Source organism: Gigantopelta aegis, chromosome 4 (genome assembly GCF_016097555.1).
Source record: "Gigantopelta aegis isolate Gae_Host chromosome 4, Gae_host_genome, whole genome shotgun sequence".
Lineage (NCBI taxonomy): Eukaryota > Metazoa > Mollusca > Gastropoda > Neomphalida > Peltospiridae > Gigantopelta > Gigantopelta aegis.
Window position 1 is genome coordinate 65,081,306 of NC_054702.1, and position 15,253 is coordinate 65,096,558.

The 15,253-nt window shown below is 35.3% G+C and overlaps 1 protein-coding gene across 1 annotated transcript in view; it reads left to right on the forward strand.

Moving 5' to 3' along the window:
- LOC121372183 overlaps nt 1–15,253 on the forward strand; it is a 40,956-nt gene that overhangs the window by 20,209 nt on the left and 5,494 nt on the right. Inside the window, exons 9-17 of the mRNA XM_041498466.1 lie at nt 1,111–1,338; nt 3,519–3,727; nt 4,804–4,944; nt 5,346–5,486; nt 8,049–8,265; nt 9,584–9,788; nt 10,789–10,983; nt 12,270–12,343; nt 13,059–13,116. Coding sequence (XP_041354400.1) covers nt 1,111–1,338; nt 3,519–3,727; nt 4,804–4,944; nt 5,346–5,486; nt 8,049–8,265; nt 9,584–9,788; nt 10,789–10,983; nt 12,270–12,343; nt 13,059–13,116 — 1,468 coding nt within the window. The remainder of the gene's footprint in view (nt 1–1,110; nt 1,339–3,518; nt 3,728–4,803; nt 4,945–5,345; nt 5,487–8,048; nt 8,266–9,583; nt 9,789–10,788; nt 10,984–12,269; nt 12,344–13,058; nt 13,117–15,253) is intronic.

Below are 15,253 nucleotides of genomic sequence, written 5' to 3' on the forward strand. Positions count from 1 at the left end.
TTGCAAAGCATTAAAGAGACATTCCTGAGTTTGCTGCATTGTAAGATGTTTTCGACTAATAAAATAATTCTACGATTAAACTTACACATTAACTATATTTTCTTATTTAGAATATCAGTGTCTGTATATTCAATGTGTTTCTGGTCGTCTTAATATTTGTAAGAAGCCCAAACTGGATTTTGTCTTCAAATAATTTTGTACGTACGAAAAAAATATATTTGAGGAAATAAAAGGAAATTTAACCTAGTACAAATATTAGAACAATTAGAAACATGTTTAATATACAGCCACTAATATTTTATGCTGAAAAATATATTTAATATGTAATTACAATCGTTGAAAAGTCTCTGTTAGTCGATAACATTTTAAATATTGCAGCAAACTCAGGAATGTCCCCTTAAGATATTGACTGAAATTGTGGTTGTTTTTACCATGCATGTACAGTTACAGATCCTGTTTCATTTTCATGGGGATTTATCCATTTTAAACATAGTTATGATCAGATCATTTCATTTTCATTTTAACTTATTTTCATGCTTATATCCAATTCAGGTTCAAGCACACTGTCCTGGGCACACACCTGGGGTGTCTATCCAGGACAGTGGGTTAGTTGTTAATTATTAGTGGTTAGTGAGAAAGAAGATTGTGTAGTGGCCATAGACCACCTACCCATTGAGTTGTTAAAAATCGCTCTGGGTGGGAGCCGGTACCAGGCTGTGAACCCTGTACCTACAAGCCTTATGACCGATGGCTTAACCACAACACCACCGAGGCTAGTTACCAGATCAAGTTTAACTTTCATGGGAATTTATTCAAGGGCCGAAACTCTGTCAGATATTTATGGAATTTATCCATGTTTGACATAGATATGGCCTTTGCAGTGAGGGCTTTATGAAAATTTGTAGGGCTTAGTAAATCTTATTGTTCATGAAATTGTTCCTTTAAAATGTAAATCATAGAGAGCCACTTGATAGCTGATTCATTGTGCATGCTGGGGTATAGTTAAACATTCTTCTTGTTTTTCATTGAATCACTGAAATATGTTTTACTTACCTTACTGGCACAATCTAAATATCTTTATAAAATATCATAACGTTTTCTCTTTTTTAGAGTGTTATAGAAGAAATATGCTTGGGTAACAAGGAAGCTCAAGAGAGTTCTAAACGAGAGGAGGCTCTAGCGATCTGCCAGCTGCGTGGCGTGGAATCGTCCGCCCCTCTGTCCCTGCAGCTGAAAGCCATAGACGAGGAATACCACGACCTGGTTAACAGTGGCCAGAGTGGGAAGGCAGATCACGTGATGTCCCTGTACGCATGGTACTCCAAGACAGCTTCTCAGGTGAGGGTTATGTGGGAACAGGGTTCTAACACATCTTTCAAGTGCATTGAGATTTATATTTCCAAATATGTACATGCAAGGAAATGGGTTCTGGTTCCACTAAAATGGAAGGAAATGTTTTATTTAACGACGCACTCAACACATTTTATGTATGGTTATATTGTGCCGGACATTGGTTAAGGAACACAGATATTGGGAGAGGAAATCTGCTGTCGCCACTTAATGGGCTACTCTGTTTCAATTAGCAGCAAGGGATCTTTTATATGCACCATCCCACAAACAGGATAGCACATACCACAGCCTTTTATATACCAGTCATGGTGCACTGGATGGAATGAGAAATAGCCCGATGAGCCCACTGACAGGGATCGATCCTAGACTGACTGCACATCAAGCAAACACTTTACCAATGGGCTATATCCAGCCCACTTCACTAAAATAGACAATAATAAAGAAGGGTGCTGACAAAGAATTCAATTGTTAGGGTTTTTTGTTTACGAATAATAAAACATAAGAAAGAATGTTAAAACAAATCTGGCAACACCTCCAACTCAATTTTAATATTTTAACATCTCAAATGTTTAAAATGTTTTCTAAATTATGAATGTATGGCTAGCTGTGGCGCTCACTAAATTCGTCAAGTGGAAATTTTGAAAGCAGTTGGTGAATTTTATTTTAATTTGGCAAAATAATTTCATGTAATAATTGGCATTTTTTAGAAAATAACTTTCAATTTCTGCCATTTTTGAAGTTTACAATTTGTAGAAAATGTTTGCTTACCCAGAGCCAGGCCTGGAATGGTGTCATTTTCCAGTTAAAATACGAAAAAGTGTTTAATTAATGTCCCTCCATTTTTGAAACGATCACTTATCTTGGATGGCATATTTAATGACTTCTGAATTCATAGTACAAATCACTCAGGTTGATTTTTTTCTTCCATGTTTAATTCTGAATTCAAAATGCATTTCAAATATTTTCAAATCAGAAATTTGTCGAAACTGTAAGTGCAAACACTAGCTATTATCAAATGCAGTTTATGATGGTATTTCAGGCAATATTTAGCCAAACTGTTAATTCATGATGAAACAGACAAAAATTAAGAGAACACTTTTCCTTTTGATATAATACATGTATATATAAAATGCTTGCATGTTGAAACAAACAGTTGCGATATTAAAATGTCACATGAATGATGCTATGCCTCATCTGCACTCTTTGTTGTGAAAATAAAAATACAACAGTCTTGTATGTTTTTATTGTGTACCATGATAACACTGTGTTATTTGAGTAGTTGTGTACTTGTTTTTATCAGGAAGGTATTGCTGCGCAGAAGGCTGCTGATTAAGAAACATTTTATTATTATTATTGCAGAGCTTTGCTGCATTTGCCATTCTAACCTTTGCAAGATAAAGCAGATATCTTAAGACGCTTTCCAAACGGTTCGTCCCCTGGACGTTTCGTCCACAAATGATTTGTCCACTTGATTACAACATTTAGACCAATAAATCTAAAATGTTATTTCTTTGCCATTGAAATGGTCAATTCTTTTTATTTTCTGGTAAACTACTAGTATATGAAACAAACTAAATTTTAGTGGCACTATCAGCTTGTTATTGTCTGTCTGTGTCCATTATAGTACTTCATTAATATGTTGTTATTCAAATTGCTCTTCAATTACACCTATAATTCTGACATACTATTTAGTAACTAAACTAAAATTTTGTCATTTATGTCAAAAATACCATAACGTGACTTCATTTGAGGTAACCAACCAATAAACAATGATATTATGTCCATTCCGCTACCAGGTTCCAGCTAAGTTCTAAATTTAACTATAAAAATAATAGTGGACGAATTGTCCAAGAACAATTTTTTGTTGTGGACAAATCGTCTCAAGTTCAGAAGACGAATCATCTGCATCCCCTTGAGACAGTAATCAGTTATTCCCTATGTATGCATCAGAAAGATATATCTGCACAGAAGGCTACAGATGAAGAATTGTTTTTATTATTTTAATATGTACCATGATAACACTGTGTTATTTGAGTAGTATAGTACTTGTGTTCATCAGGAAGGTATAGCTGCGCAGAAGGCTGCCAATGAAGAATGTTTTTTATTATTTTTGATATCCACCATGATAACACATTTTGTTTGAGTAATTGAGTACTTGTGTTCATCAGGAAGGTATAGCTGCACGGAAGGCTGCAGATGAAGAATCGTCACTGGGCCAGGCGTTCATGAAGTACTTGGACAGCGTGTCTCTGGATCAGACGAAGGCCGCGTACCACTTCGACGTGGGCAGAATGCTCGTCATGCAGAGCAACTACCCAGAAGCCGTGGCCAGGCTGGAGGTGACGCTCTTCTGGAACGCTCAACACCAGCTGTCAAGGTAACTCATTTAAGTTAAAGTTTGTTTTGTTTAACAACACCACTAGAGCACATTGTTTATTAATCATTGGCTATTGGATGTCAAACATAGTCATGGAAAGGAAATCTTCTACATGTTTCCATTAGTAGCAAGGGATCTTTTTTATATGCACCATCCCACAGACAGAATAGCACATACTACAGCCTTTGATATACCAGTCGTGGTGCACTGACTGGAATGAGAAATAGCCCAATGGTCCCACTGACAGGGATCGATCCCAAACTGAATGCGTCTCAAGCAAGTGCTTTACCACTGGGTTATGTCCCACCCCGATCATTTAAGAGATAACCGTATGGAGTTCTTAGATTGGAGGGGTGGGATGTAATCCAGTGGTAAAGCGCCCGCTTGATGTGCAGTCAGTCTGGGATCGATTCCGGTCAGTAGGCCCATTAGGCTATTTTCTCATTCCAGCTAGTGCTTCACTGCTGGTATATCAACAGCCATGGTATGTGCTATCCTGTCTATGGGATGGTGCCTATAAAAGATGCCTTGCGACTAATGGAAAAATGTAGTGGGTTACCTCTCTGAGACTATATGTTAAAATTACCAACTGTTTGATATCCAATAACGGATGATTAATAAATTAATGTGCTCTTGTGGTGTTGTTAAACAAAACAAACTTTTTTCTTAGATTGGTGGGTGTTATTGTCTATTTGATGCCCACAAAATTTAATGTAGAGGAACTCTAATAAGAATTTACAATTGCCATCACTGTTGAAAGTTGACGTTTTCTTATCAGTAAATCGCAAATTCAAACAATAAAAATGATTAAAAACAAAACAATAACAACTGTATGATCAACAGAATGAAAAAGATTGACAGAAATAAAGTTCCACAGTGATTAATGGACCTTCCTGGAAATTGTGAAAATCGAGAGTGACACCTCACGCACGTGTACAGGGCAAATGTGATAAACAGACCTGAACGTTCTTTACTAGGATGTCTGTGGTCAAAACATGTAACATTAATATTTCAGGTTTCCCTACTTTTTTTGAAGAGTTTATTATATATTTTTAATTATTAGTAATTATTTGTAGGTTTTACCTTGGTTTAGCCTTGGCCATGCAGAAGGATGGTCCAGGTAAACGTAGTGTGGAGGCCATTGGGTATTTACTGGAAGCCATGGAAGCCCTACTTACAGAAAACTCAAAGCAGGCACAAAATCCAGATGAATTTCAGTGAGTTACTTTTATTCTTCTCCTTTTTTGAAAACTTGTTTTTTTTAATTTTGCAATAAAGAAATGGTACTTATATTGTAGCACTACATTTCTATTTTTTTGCATCTAGTAGAGTTAAAATATAAAAAGTAGTCAAAGAAATATTTTATTAAAATATTTGTCACAGTACATGTATTTTGAAAAGTATATATTTGTGAAAAAATTAGCACACATACACACACACACCACCACCACTTTACTTGCTATTGTTTATTAGTGTTAACCATTTAAATTATAATATTATTAAGACATAATTAAAGCAAATATAGCTATATACTTTAAAGAAACCCATCCCTTGCTATGTCCAATTAAATAAATAACAAAGAAATTTAAAAGGTTTTTTTCTTGTTTTAAATCCACAGACGAGTGACGTGTTTACATGCTAATAACTTGATCCGAGTGAGTAACGTTCATCTGCTGCGAGGAATCGTCCAGTTGGGAAAACTCCTAGCTAAAAACCTCAACTTCAAAGATGCCATGTCACCGAAAGACGTCTTTCACACGTGTGTATTTCATATTTGTTTTCAACAAATGTTCACATGGAGGTGTTTGAGATGGTTATTGCTAATTCCCACAGAATAAAATTTATTAATTTAACTTTGTATACTTTGAATTTGTTTTCTTTCTTTTTTAATGAGCAACCTCTAGAGACATATCCTCTCATATAATTTCTGCATCTGCTCTTGATTGAAAATCACTGTATTCAATGCATGACATATTTCTAGTCAACTACACGATGTAGTTTGTTAAATCTCTGCATATATAGAAGATGATAAATGAGTTACCAGTTATTACCAAATTTATGTCCCGAGTGAAATAATTTTTATTTGTCACAAGCTTTAACGAGTGACAAGTGAAAGTTATTTCACGAGGGACACACATTTGATAATAACTGGTACTGAGTTTATTACCCCAGCTATTTGGTTTTTTAAAAGCCTTTATTTTCTGTATACATCAGCTGCTTGTCCACTTTACACTGTTCTGGGTATTGCTTTAACGTTGTATTTTAATCACGATTCACACATAACTTTCAAAAACCAAAGTTCTAAATATTCTGTAAAAACAATTAAAATCTATAATGAATTGCATTAAACTACCATTTATTACAAGTTTAACACTGAAAACAGAAATATGTAAATGCAAACACTTTAAACTATGTGACGTCATTTTGTGTGCTTTGCCAAATCGTGATGACGTAATATTTAGTACCAACAAGGTGATTGGTTTGTTGGCGTCAAATCGTCCAATGGCAGTAGTGTACATTAAACCAATGTAGAATATTTCCCACCGAGAAAATATGAAAAATATTTTCAGTTATGAGTGACCACTTGGGTAATAAACATATATATATTACACTTCTGCATGACAGGTTAGTTTTAAGTTTAGAAATTGCATGATTTTAATTAAAGACAACGGGACAGTGACCACTTGGGTAATAAACATATATATATTACACTTCTGCATGACAGGTTAGTTTTAAGTTTAGAAATTGCATGATTTTAATTAAAGACAACGGGACAGTGACCACTTGGGTAATAAACATATATATATTACACTTCTGCATGACAGGTTAGTTTTAAGTTTAGAAATTGCATGATTTTAATTAAAGACAACGGGACAGTGACCACTTGGGTAATAAACATATATATATTACACTTCTGCATGACAGGTTAGTTTTAAGTTTAGAAATTGCATGATTTTAATTAAAGACAACGGGACAGTGACCACTTGGGTAATAAACATATATATATTACACTTCTGCATGACATGTTAGTTTTAAGTTTAGAAATTGCATGATTTTAATTAAAGACAACGGGACAGTGACCACTTGGGTAATAAACATATATATATTACACTTCTGCATGACATGTTAGTTTTAAGTTTAGAAATTGCATGATTTTAATTAAAGACAACGGGACAGTGACCACTTGGGTAATAAACATATATATATTACACTTCTGCATGACATGTTAGTTTTAAGTTTAGAAATTGCATGATTTTAATTAAAGACAACGGGACTAGTCATTGGATTTTATCACTATACTATAATTTATGCTAGAAGAAAAATCAGTTGTTTATCATTGGATTTCATTGCTCTGTTTCTTGTTATCTGTTTCATTCATATTGCATGGAATGTGCATATGACTTTTACTAATGGAAATCTTTCCTGTGTGAGCTTTTATACATGTACATTTATTGAAATCAATAACTAGTTTTCTTCTGAGTTATCTCATATGTCTGATTAGTCTTTTTCTGCCCCTCTCAAATTATCTCATTCTGAATAACATTTTACCCTATACAAATGTATGTGCTGGGGTGTCTTTAAACAAACATTCCTTTTAGGTGAAAACAGAAAATCTATAGCAGGTTTGACTGTAAAACTATTAAGAATCAAAGGTGTTGGAAGATGACAATAAAAGGAGGGGTCAGTAATGTATTAATTTGCCTTTCACTGGTGGGTAGGAGTGTATACATAGAGATTATTATACGAGCTTGTGTGTCGTACTGATTTTACAAAACAAGTGTCAGGATTATTGTATTACCCAAGCGACAGTGAGGGCAATACATGAATCGTGACACAAGTTTCATAAAATCAGTACGATTCACACGCGAGTGTAATAATTTCTTTATTATCCACATTATCCAGAATATTATTATCACGAATAACAAGCTAGGGCCATATCAAAACGTTTCAAACATTACTAAAAAGAGACTACAAAACAACGTCATTTTCAGAAATGACGTCATTTTGATAAGCATTTGATAAGCCGCATTAAGTTATGACGTTGCTTCACAGAATGACGTCATTCGTTGTGCATGTGAAATCATTATGACACACATGGGTCATACTGGTTATATTTCCCTCAGTATCTTGAACTATGTGGATAATAAAATGTATTAACTTTAAAGTTGGGAGGCAGTGCTCCCACCCCCCCCCCCCCCCCCCCACACACACAGCTCTGTTTCCAATGCCTATGATTTATATGCATGCTTGTTTGTCAAACTATGTGTGTGCTTTGCTTGCCCTTCAAAGTGTGCTTCTGTTTTGCATGTCTTCCATAAAGTGCAGGGTTGTTGGCGAGCCAGGTTCTGCCGACTCTCGCATGGGGTGACACGTACCACCAGGTGGAGTGGGTACTCATGGAAGCCCACTCCTCCCTTCTTGACCTCCTGGGGCCCACCGATGTAACGGAAATTTCACAGCGCTGTCACAGACTGTCTGCACTTATTTTTCACTCAACTATTGAAAAGAATGCACAATTAATTGAGCTGCAAGAACGGGTAATAAGGCCAATATTGGACAGAGTATTGTTATAAATGTTCATAAATGTCACTCCAACTCACTTCTTTCTTTCTTTTTTCCTACCGTTATTTTTTCTTTCTTTCTTTTCCTTTTCTTTAGTTTTTTCCATAAATATGGGCACCTGAATCACTTTAGTTTTAGTAGTAGTGAATTTGTACTATTTTTTCTGATGTAGGGAAAATGAAACTGGTTTATATAGTCATCTAAATTATGAAAATTAAATGTTTTAAATGGGGGCATGTCCAAAAGCTGATGTCCTGTTGGTTCAAATATATAGTCTATAGTGTGTTTTAGAGGAACATGTACTGATAAAAAGTAACAAAAGACTCCTTCCTGTACTCTCTGCTAAAATGATGGCATGGGTTACAGAAAACTAAAAAAGCAAACCGTTTATCAATGTTTTTAAGAGTAAATATCTTAGCTAAGACATTTGGTTTATCATATTATTGGCTACATATACACATTTGACAAAACCTAATACTTCTAGAGCCCTTTAACTTAAAAACAAATAAATAATAATGAAAATTATTTCAAGAATTTGTAAATGCTATGTCTAAAATTCCATTCAATGGACCAACAAACCATTCTTCTCGTTTGTTTGCCAAAAAGGGGCGCACACTTGAGATGCTTTTTTTCAAAAGATCAAACTCTTTCAGTGGACCCATTTTTCTACTCTGTCTCAACCAGTAGCCCACGACTGGTATTTCAAATACTGTCCTGTCTGTGGGAAAATGCACATAAAAGATCCCTTTCTGCTAATGGAAAAATGTAGCAGCTTTCCTCTGAAGACTATGTGTCAGAATTACAATAGCAGATGATTAATTCATTAATGTGCTCTAGTAGTGTTGGGAATCCGATGGATTTTCACTGTCAATCATTGGTGGTAATTGATTTGCACCATGCAACCAGCTTTCGATTATACAATCGGTTATAATTGTATGAACATAAGAAGGATTTGGATTTTAAGGACCATACACATGTTGTCATGTTCACCAAGATAAACTCTACAAATGGCTACATTTACCTTTAATAACTATTTATTATCCTTTTTCTATATGTACACATGGAAACAATCATCAACTCAAAGATATTTACAAATATTCCAGTATCTAAACTAGAGGTACAGTTATACATGTAGTTGATATGTTCCCACACAATCAATTATGGATGTTTATAATCAACCATCACATCGGTTGAGCTAATCCGATCAATGTTTTTATTATAATCGATGACTGGAACATCACTATGCTCTAGTGTTGTCATTAAACAAACACAGACTTTACCTTTGTTTGTCAGACGTGTCAGCGGATTGTGCGGATAACTCCGTGCAGCAGCCAGGCGATGACCCTGCTGGGCTGTGCCCAGTTTGACCGGTTTGACCACTGCCAGCCCGGTGACTCGACCGCCACCAAGCTGCTAGATGACGCCATTGCCAGCTTCAGAATGAGCATCGCCCTGGAGGGGCAGCCCATGGAGGGGGAACCACACGACCTGCTCAAAGGTTTGATCTCATCAAATATATCCATATACTAAAGTCCCTGGTTCTGTATTCATAAACATATTTTAAGTCAAAGTATGATACTTATCTATTAAGTACAATTGAATCCCGTTGGCTCAAGAAAGTGTTTTCGGTAGTTCGACCCAACCATTCAGTCAACAATGTGTATGGGTAACTCGAGATTTTGTTTTTGGTTCAAGCATTGCAGTGTATTCAACCCTTCCGAGTTTGACCCGAGATTTTACTGTATTTAAATACATTGACTTAAGTATATTTATGAATACGGAGCCAGATTTTTGAAGCAATCTTAGCACCACGATATTGTAAAACCATCGTAGGCTATGACATCACATGACTTGTGCTGTGGTGAAGTCATAGCTTACGGCAGTTTTACGTTATCGTAGCACTAAGATAGCTTCAAAAGTCTTTCGGCTGTGTCTAGATCAAGGCCATACCAAGGGGGAGGCAAGGGAGTTGGCTTGGTTTCACCCGATCAAAAGCCATGGTATACATGTACATCCTTAAGCTTAATGGTGAGGAGTAAGCTACGTACACAAATGCTTTACGACTGATGTGTCAGTATTATAGAATGTGGTTTGTGTTACTCTGTGCATATAAGAGAGCTATTGCTGCTACAAATGTAATTACTTCTAACTGCAGGTACAGTTTGTTAATGAAGGATCATCAAATTTGGTTTGATGATGAATTGTGAGAAGACCGTGTCCATCAAGATCTTGGTGTGGAATTGCGTTGTATAATTAGGTCACTGTGACCTAAATTTAGTTACCTACTAAATTACATGCATAGATGTCAGTGAAAGTTTTGTTTTGGTCCAAAGAATATCTTTCAATCTTGGTGTAGTAGTACATTTGTGGCTAGTGTGTTGCATATCGTCATTAAGTCACGGTGACTTTCAAGTTAATCTGGACCATTTAAGCAGCAATTAAATTTCTATACAGACATTTATATGAGAAAATGTATTGTTAATTTCTATGTATTATAGGACAAAAGTGGTGGAAGGCACTAAAGAAAGAAGAAGAAGAAGCAAAAAAGAATTCGGAAGAGAAAAATGAAGGTTCTGCCAGTAAACCTACAGGACAAGCAGGGAGAGGTGGAGCAGTTGCAGCAAGGGGAGGGGCAGCTGCAACCAAGGGAGGGGCAGCTGCAGCCAGAGGTAGAGGGGTACCAGCAAGAGGAGGTGAGGAATTGTGATTTGTCACCCGTGTAATACTATATATTTGATGGCATCATGTGTAACAAAACAGTTCTGTGTCTACAGAGCTGTCTATAAATATAATTAATGTTCTAAATATATAGTATGGCATAAAGATATTTATTACCCCAGCAGGCACTCATAATGGGGAAAATAAAAATAATAAATTCTCACTGAAAAATCATCATGCATTGGTTTAACATACACTACTATTGGACGATTTGACGCCAACAAACCAAATATGATGTCATAACAATTTGGCAAAGCACACACAATGACGTCACATAGTTTAAAGTGTTTGCATTTACGTCTTTCTGGTTTCAGTGTGAAACTTTTAATGAAACAATAGTTTAATGCAATTCATTATAGATTTTTTTTTACAGAATATATATAGAACTTTGGGTTTTTAAAATTATCTGTGAACCGTGAATAAAATACTAACTTAAAGCAATACCCAAAACAGTAAAGTAGTTTTATGTAATTTCTATATACATGGTCGTGTAGCCGATGTAGGCTTAAAAAGATTTTTTTTTAAATAGCTGGGGTAATAAATAGAATAACAAACTCAGTACGAGGTACATGTATTATCAAATTTATGTCGCTTGTGAAATAATTTTCACTTGTCACTAGCTAAAGCTCGTGAAAAGTAAAAATTATTTCACTTCAGAAATAAATTTGATAGTAACTGGTTTGTTATCTTCTATTTATAAACAATACTGAAAATGTAACAAAAGGTAAAGTATGCAAATATTGGAGAAGATGTTTGAGGTAATTTTTCTGTTGCTGTATTTTGTCAAGTTTTGTTTTGTTTATGTTGAAGTGACCAAACCAAAATGCTCAAGATATTGGTTGCTTGAGATAAACATAATAGATTTGAGTGAAAATTATGCCCTAGAACAATTTCTCAAACTCAAGTATCTTGAACTGTGGAGCTGACAGAGGTTGAAATAACAGAGTTTGATTGTATGTTATTGTGTTTCACATAATGTAAAAATATTTCAATTTAAAATAATTTTATATCTTGTTATCTCATATATCAGGTAGCCTATATAATATTTAATAGGCATTTTGTGTTTTTGCGACTTTATTTAATAAAAATCCCAATTATTTTAATGCACAAATTCCAACATCACATACTATAATACACACTGGTAATTGGTAAGTAATATAGCTGCTAGCTTTAGAAAACTAATGCCACAAAAGTAAATAATATGTGATATTAATTGCTTTCTTTGTGAGACCAAAGCTGAAAAATCAATTTTGTTTTGAAGGTGCAGTGGCTCGAGGTACAGCTAGAGGGGGTGCAACAGCAGCGGCAGCCAGGGGTGGAGCACGGGGAGCTAAGGTATTGTTATACTTCACTAAGCTGAGAGCTGGGCTGAGAGAGCTTGGAAACATTAAACTAGAAATTTTGATTGGGGTGGGAGGGAGAGTATAATATTGTAATATCATACTTTTAGTGAGAAACGGACACACAAGATATTTCATTTCTGTTTAACTTTGGTGTTTTATCACAGTGTTTAAATCTGCAGTGTTAGGTATTTAGAATAGACTATCAAAACATTAATTTTCTTGCCATATAGGACTCCCAAGGCTAGCTTTGTCACTTGCCATATTTGTCAATTGCAAATTTTATTTTAATTTGGAGAATAAATTTAATGTAATTATAAATGAAGTGTGTGTTGGGTGGATTTTTTGCAAATTTTAAAGTTTAATAGATAATTTGGTGACATTTTGCTGACCCAGAGGTAGCTCCAACTCCATTCTTCAATATTGTTTGGCTATACTCATCTCATAAATGTTTTTATTACTAATTAAATGTAGTCTCCAGCATATAAGCAAGCAATGGGATGCTGCTTCACTGGTTTTGTGTTACAAAGTATTAAAGAATATGGCGGTACACTTGTAATGTTGTATGGAGGCCATTGACAATACCCATTGATAATGATAACATATGAGTTTATTAAAATTGTAGTTGTGTTTGTATTTTGCATTAGTAAGTGATATAATGACATGATGAGCTCTGAGTTTGTAATTTTCGTCACACTGTTTTGTTACAGGCTGGACCTCCAGGGAAGACTTCTACTCCACTTCCTGCCAGTAAAACCTGTATGACAGGTACGACTAAATAGTTAGAAGTCTGTTTTGTTTGATGACACACACAGAACACATTGCCTATTGGATGTCAAACATTTGACATATAGTCTTATAGAGGAAACCTGCTACATTTTTACTCTAGTAGCAAGAATTTTTTTTATATGCACCATTCCACATACAGGATAGCACATACCACAACCTTTAATATACCAGTCGTGGTGCACTGTCTATAATGAGAAATAGGTAGGACTAGTTTCATGTCACACAAGTTTTTCATTAACACCAGTAATGTCACATGGTGAATCTTGTAAATTGTATAGGTTTAATAGGGTGCAGAAGGGGTGGGTGGGGGGGGGGGGGGGGGGGGGGAGAGAGGTCTGGGTGCCCCCTAAATTTTGAAACAGTTATAATTTTATTATATATTAATTTAAATTTGTTTTATGATCCCCAACCAAACCTCCTCCAAAGTTCCTTGGCATTTCATGTCATTGGAGGCCTCCCTAAATGGATTTTCTGGATCCACCACTGGGGTGTATACCACCAAATCAAATCCAATAGATGACAATAGTAACATGCTGTTTGTGGTAGTGAAATATTCAATTAATTTGTGGACTATAGTGTAGTCAACGAATTTGTGAACACAGTGAACATATCATACTAGTATACATATACAAATTTATGATGCTACGATTTCAATGCTTAAATTTAAGTACCCAGTGAAATGTGCTTTTTAGCATAACCACACAAATTTAAGCCCATGAAAATAAAAAGGATTTCACAGTTTATGGCTAAAACTGCTAGATGGTGCGCATTTCAATCAACATACTGACATTACATGACATTACGGTAATTGTTCCTTCAGATTAAGTCATGGAATTGATGTAAATATGTTGGGATTGGGGTTTGGTTTTACATGTACATAAAAAAAAAAAAAAATATTAAATAGATATTAACGGTAAAATTAGCAATTTATAATGTATATACAGGTGAACAGGACAGTAGGTTCATGGTGCTTATGAATCAAATCCTTTTTATGTTTGTATAACTCTTAACCTACTTGAAAATCGAAAGTTGGATGGTGTAAAGCGATTAATAACGGACGATCCGCAATGAAATGTCCACCGATTCCCAACACTAGTTGCTAGTTTTATCTTTGACTACCCTTGTTCTGCCCAAAAATTGCTATCCTATTTTTAGTAGGATCCCGCACTTGTTTCAAGCACAGTACAGTAGAGCTGTGGTACATTGACACTAGTTCACATTATATAAATTATATTACAGGAAGGAAGGAAATGTTTTATTTAACGACACTCTCAACACATTTTATTTACGGTTATATGGCGTCAAACATATGGTTAAGGACCACAAATATGTTGAGAGAAAACCCGCTGTCGCCACTTCATGGGCTGCTATTTTCGATTAGCAGCAAGGGATCTTTTATATGCACTATCCCACAGACAGGATAACGCATACCACAGCCTTTGATATACCAGTCATGGTGCACTGGCTGGAACAAGAAATAACCCAATGGGCCCACTGACGGGGATTGATCCCAGACCGACTGTGCATGAAGCGAGCACTTTACCACTGGGCTACATCCCGCCCCTATATTACAGGAATTTACTGGCCAGATGAAACAAGATTTTATGACAACAAATCACACTGTTACATTTATCACCATTGGCAGGATTGGTAGTATTAACTTTGTTATTTTGAACTTTGATTTGGTGAGTTTCTAATTGTGATATATTTTTAATATTCTTGCTAATCTAGCGACCAAATTTAATGACTAGAATTTTCTTTATTAATTATATTAATTAGAGATGCGCATCAAAATTTTAAAGGCCCACTATTTAATTTTTGGATATAAATTTCAAAATTATCCCCTTAATTTTGTTCTGTCCCGGAGCAAGTCACTGACTATCCAGAGACAGGCCCTGGGATGGACATGCTCGAAACTCTAGTGGTATATGAGCATGTTAAAATTATTCGCACTCGCACTCGCAAATGTCAGTAGAAATGTGTATATATAGTGAGGTCTTTGGTGGCAACAATCATTAAGGGAACATTTTATTCAGTATCGTGTTGCGATTCACTACACAATTAATTTACAAAGATGGTTACAGAAATTTAAAACATTAAACAGTAGTTACAAATC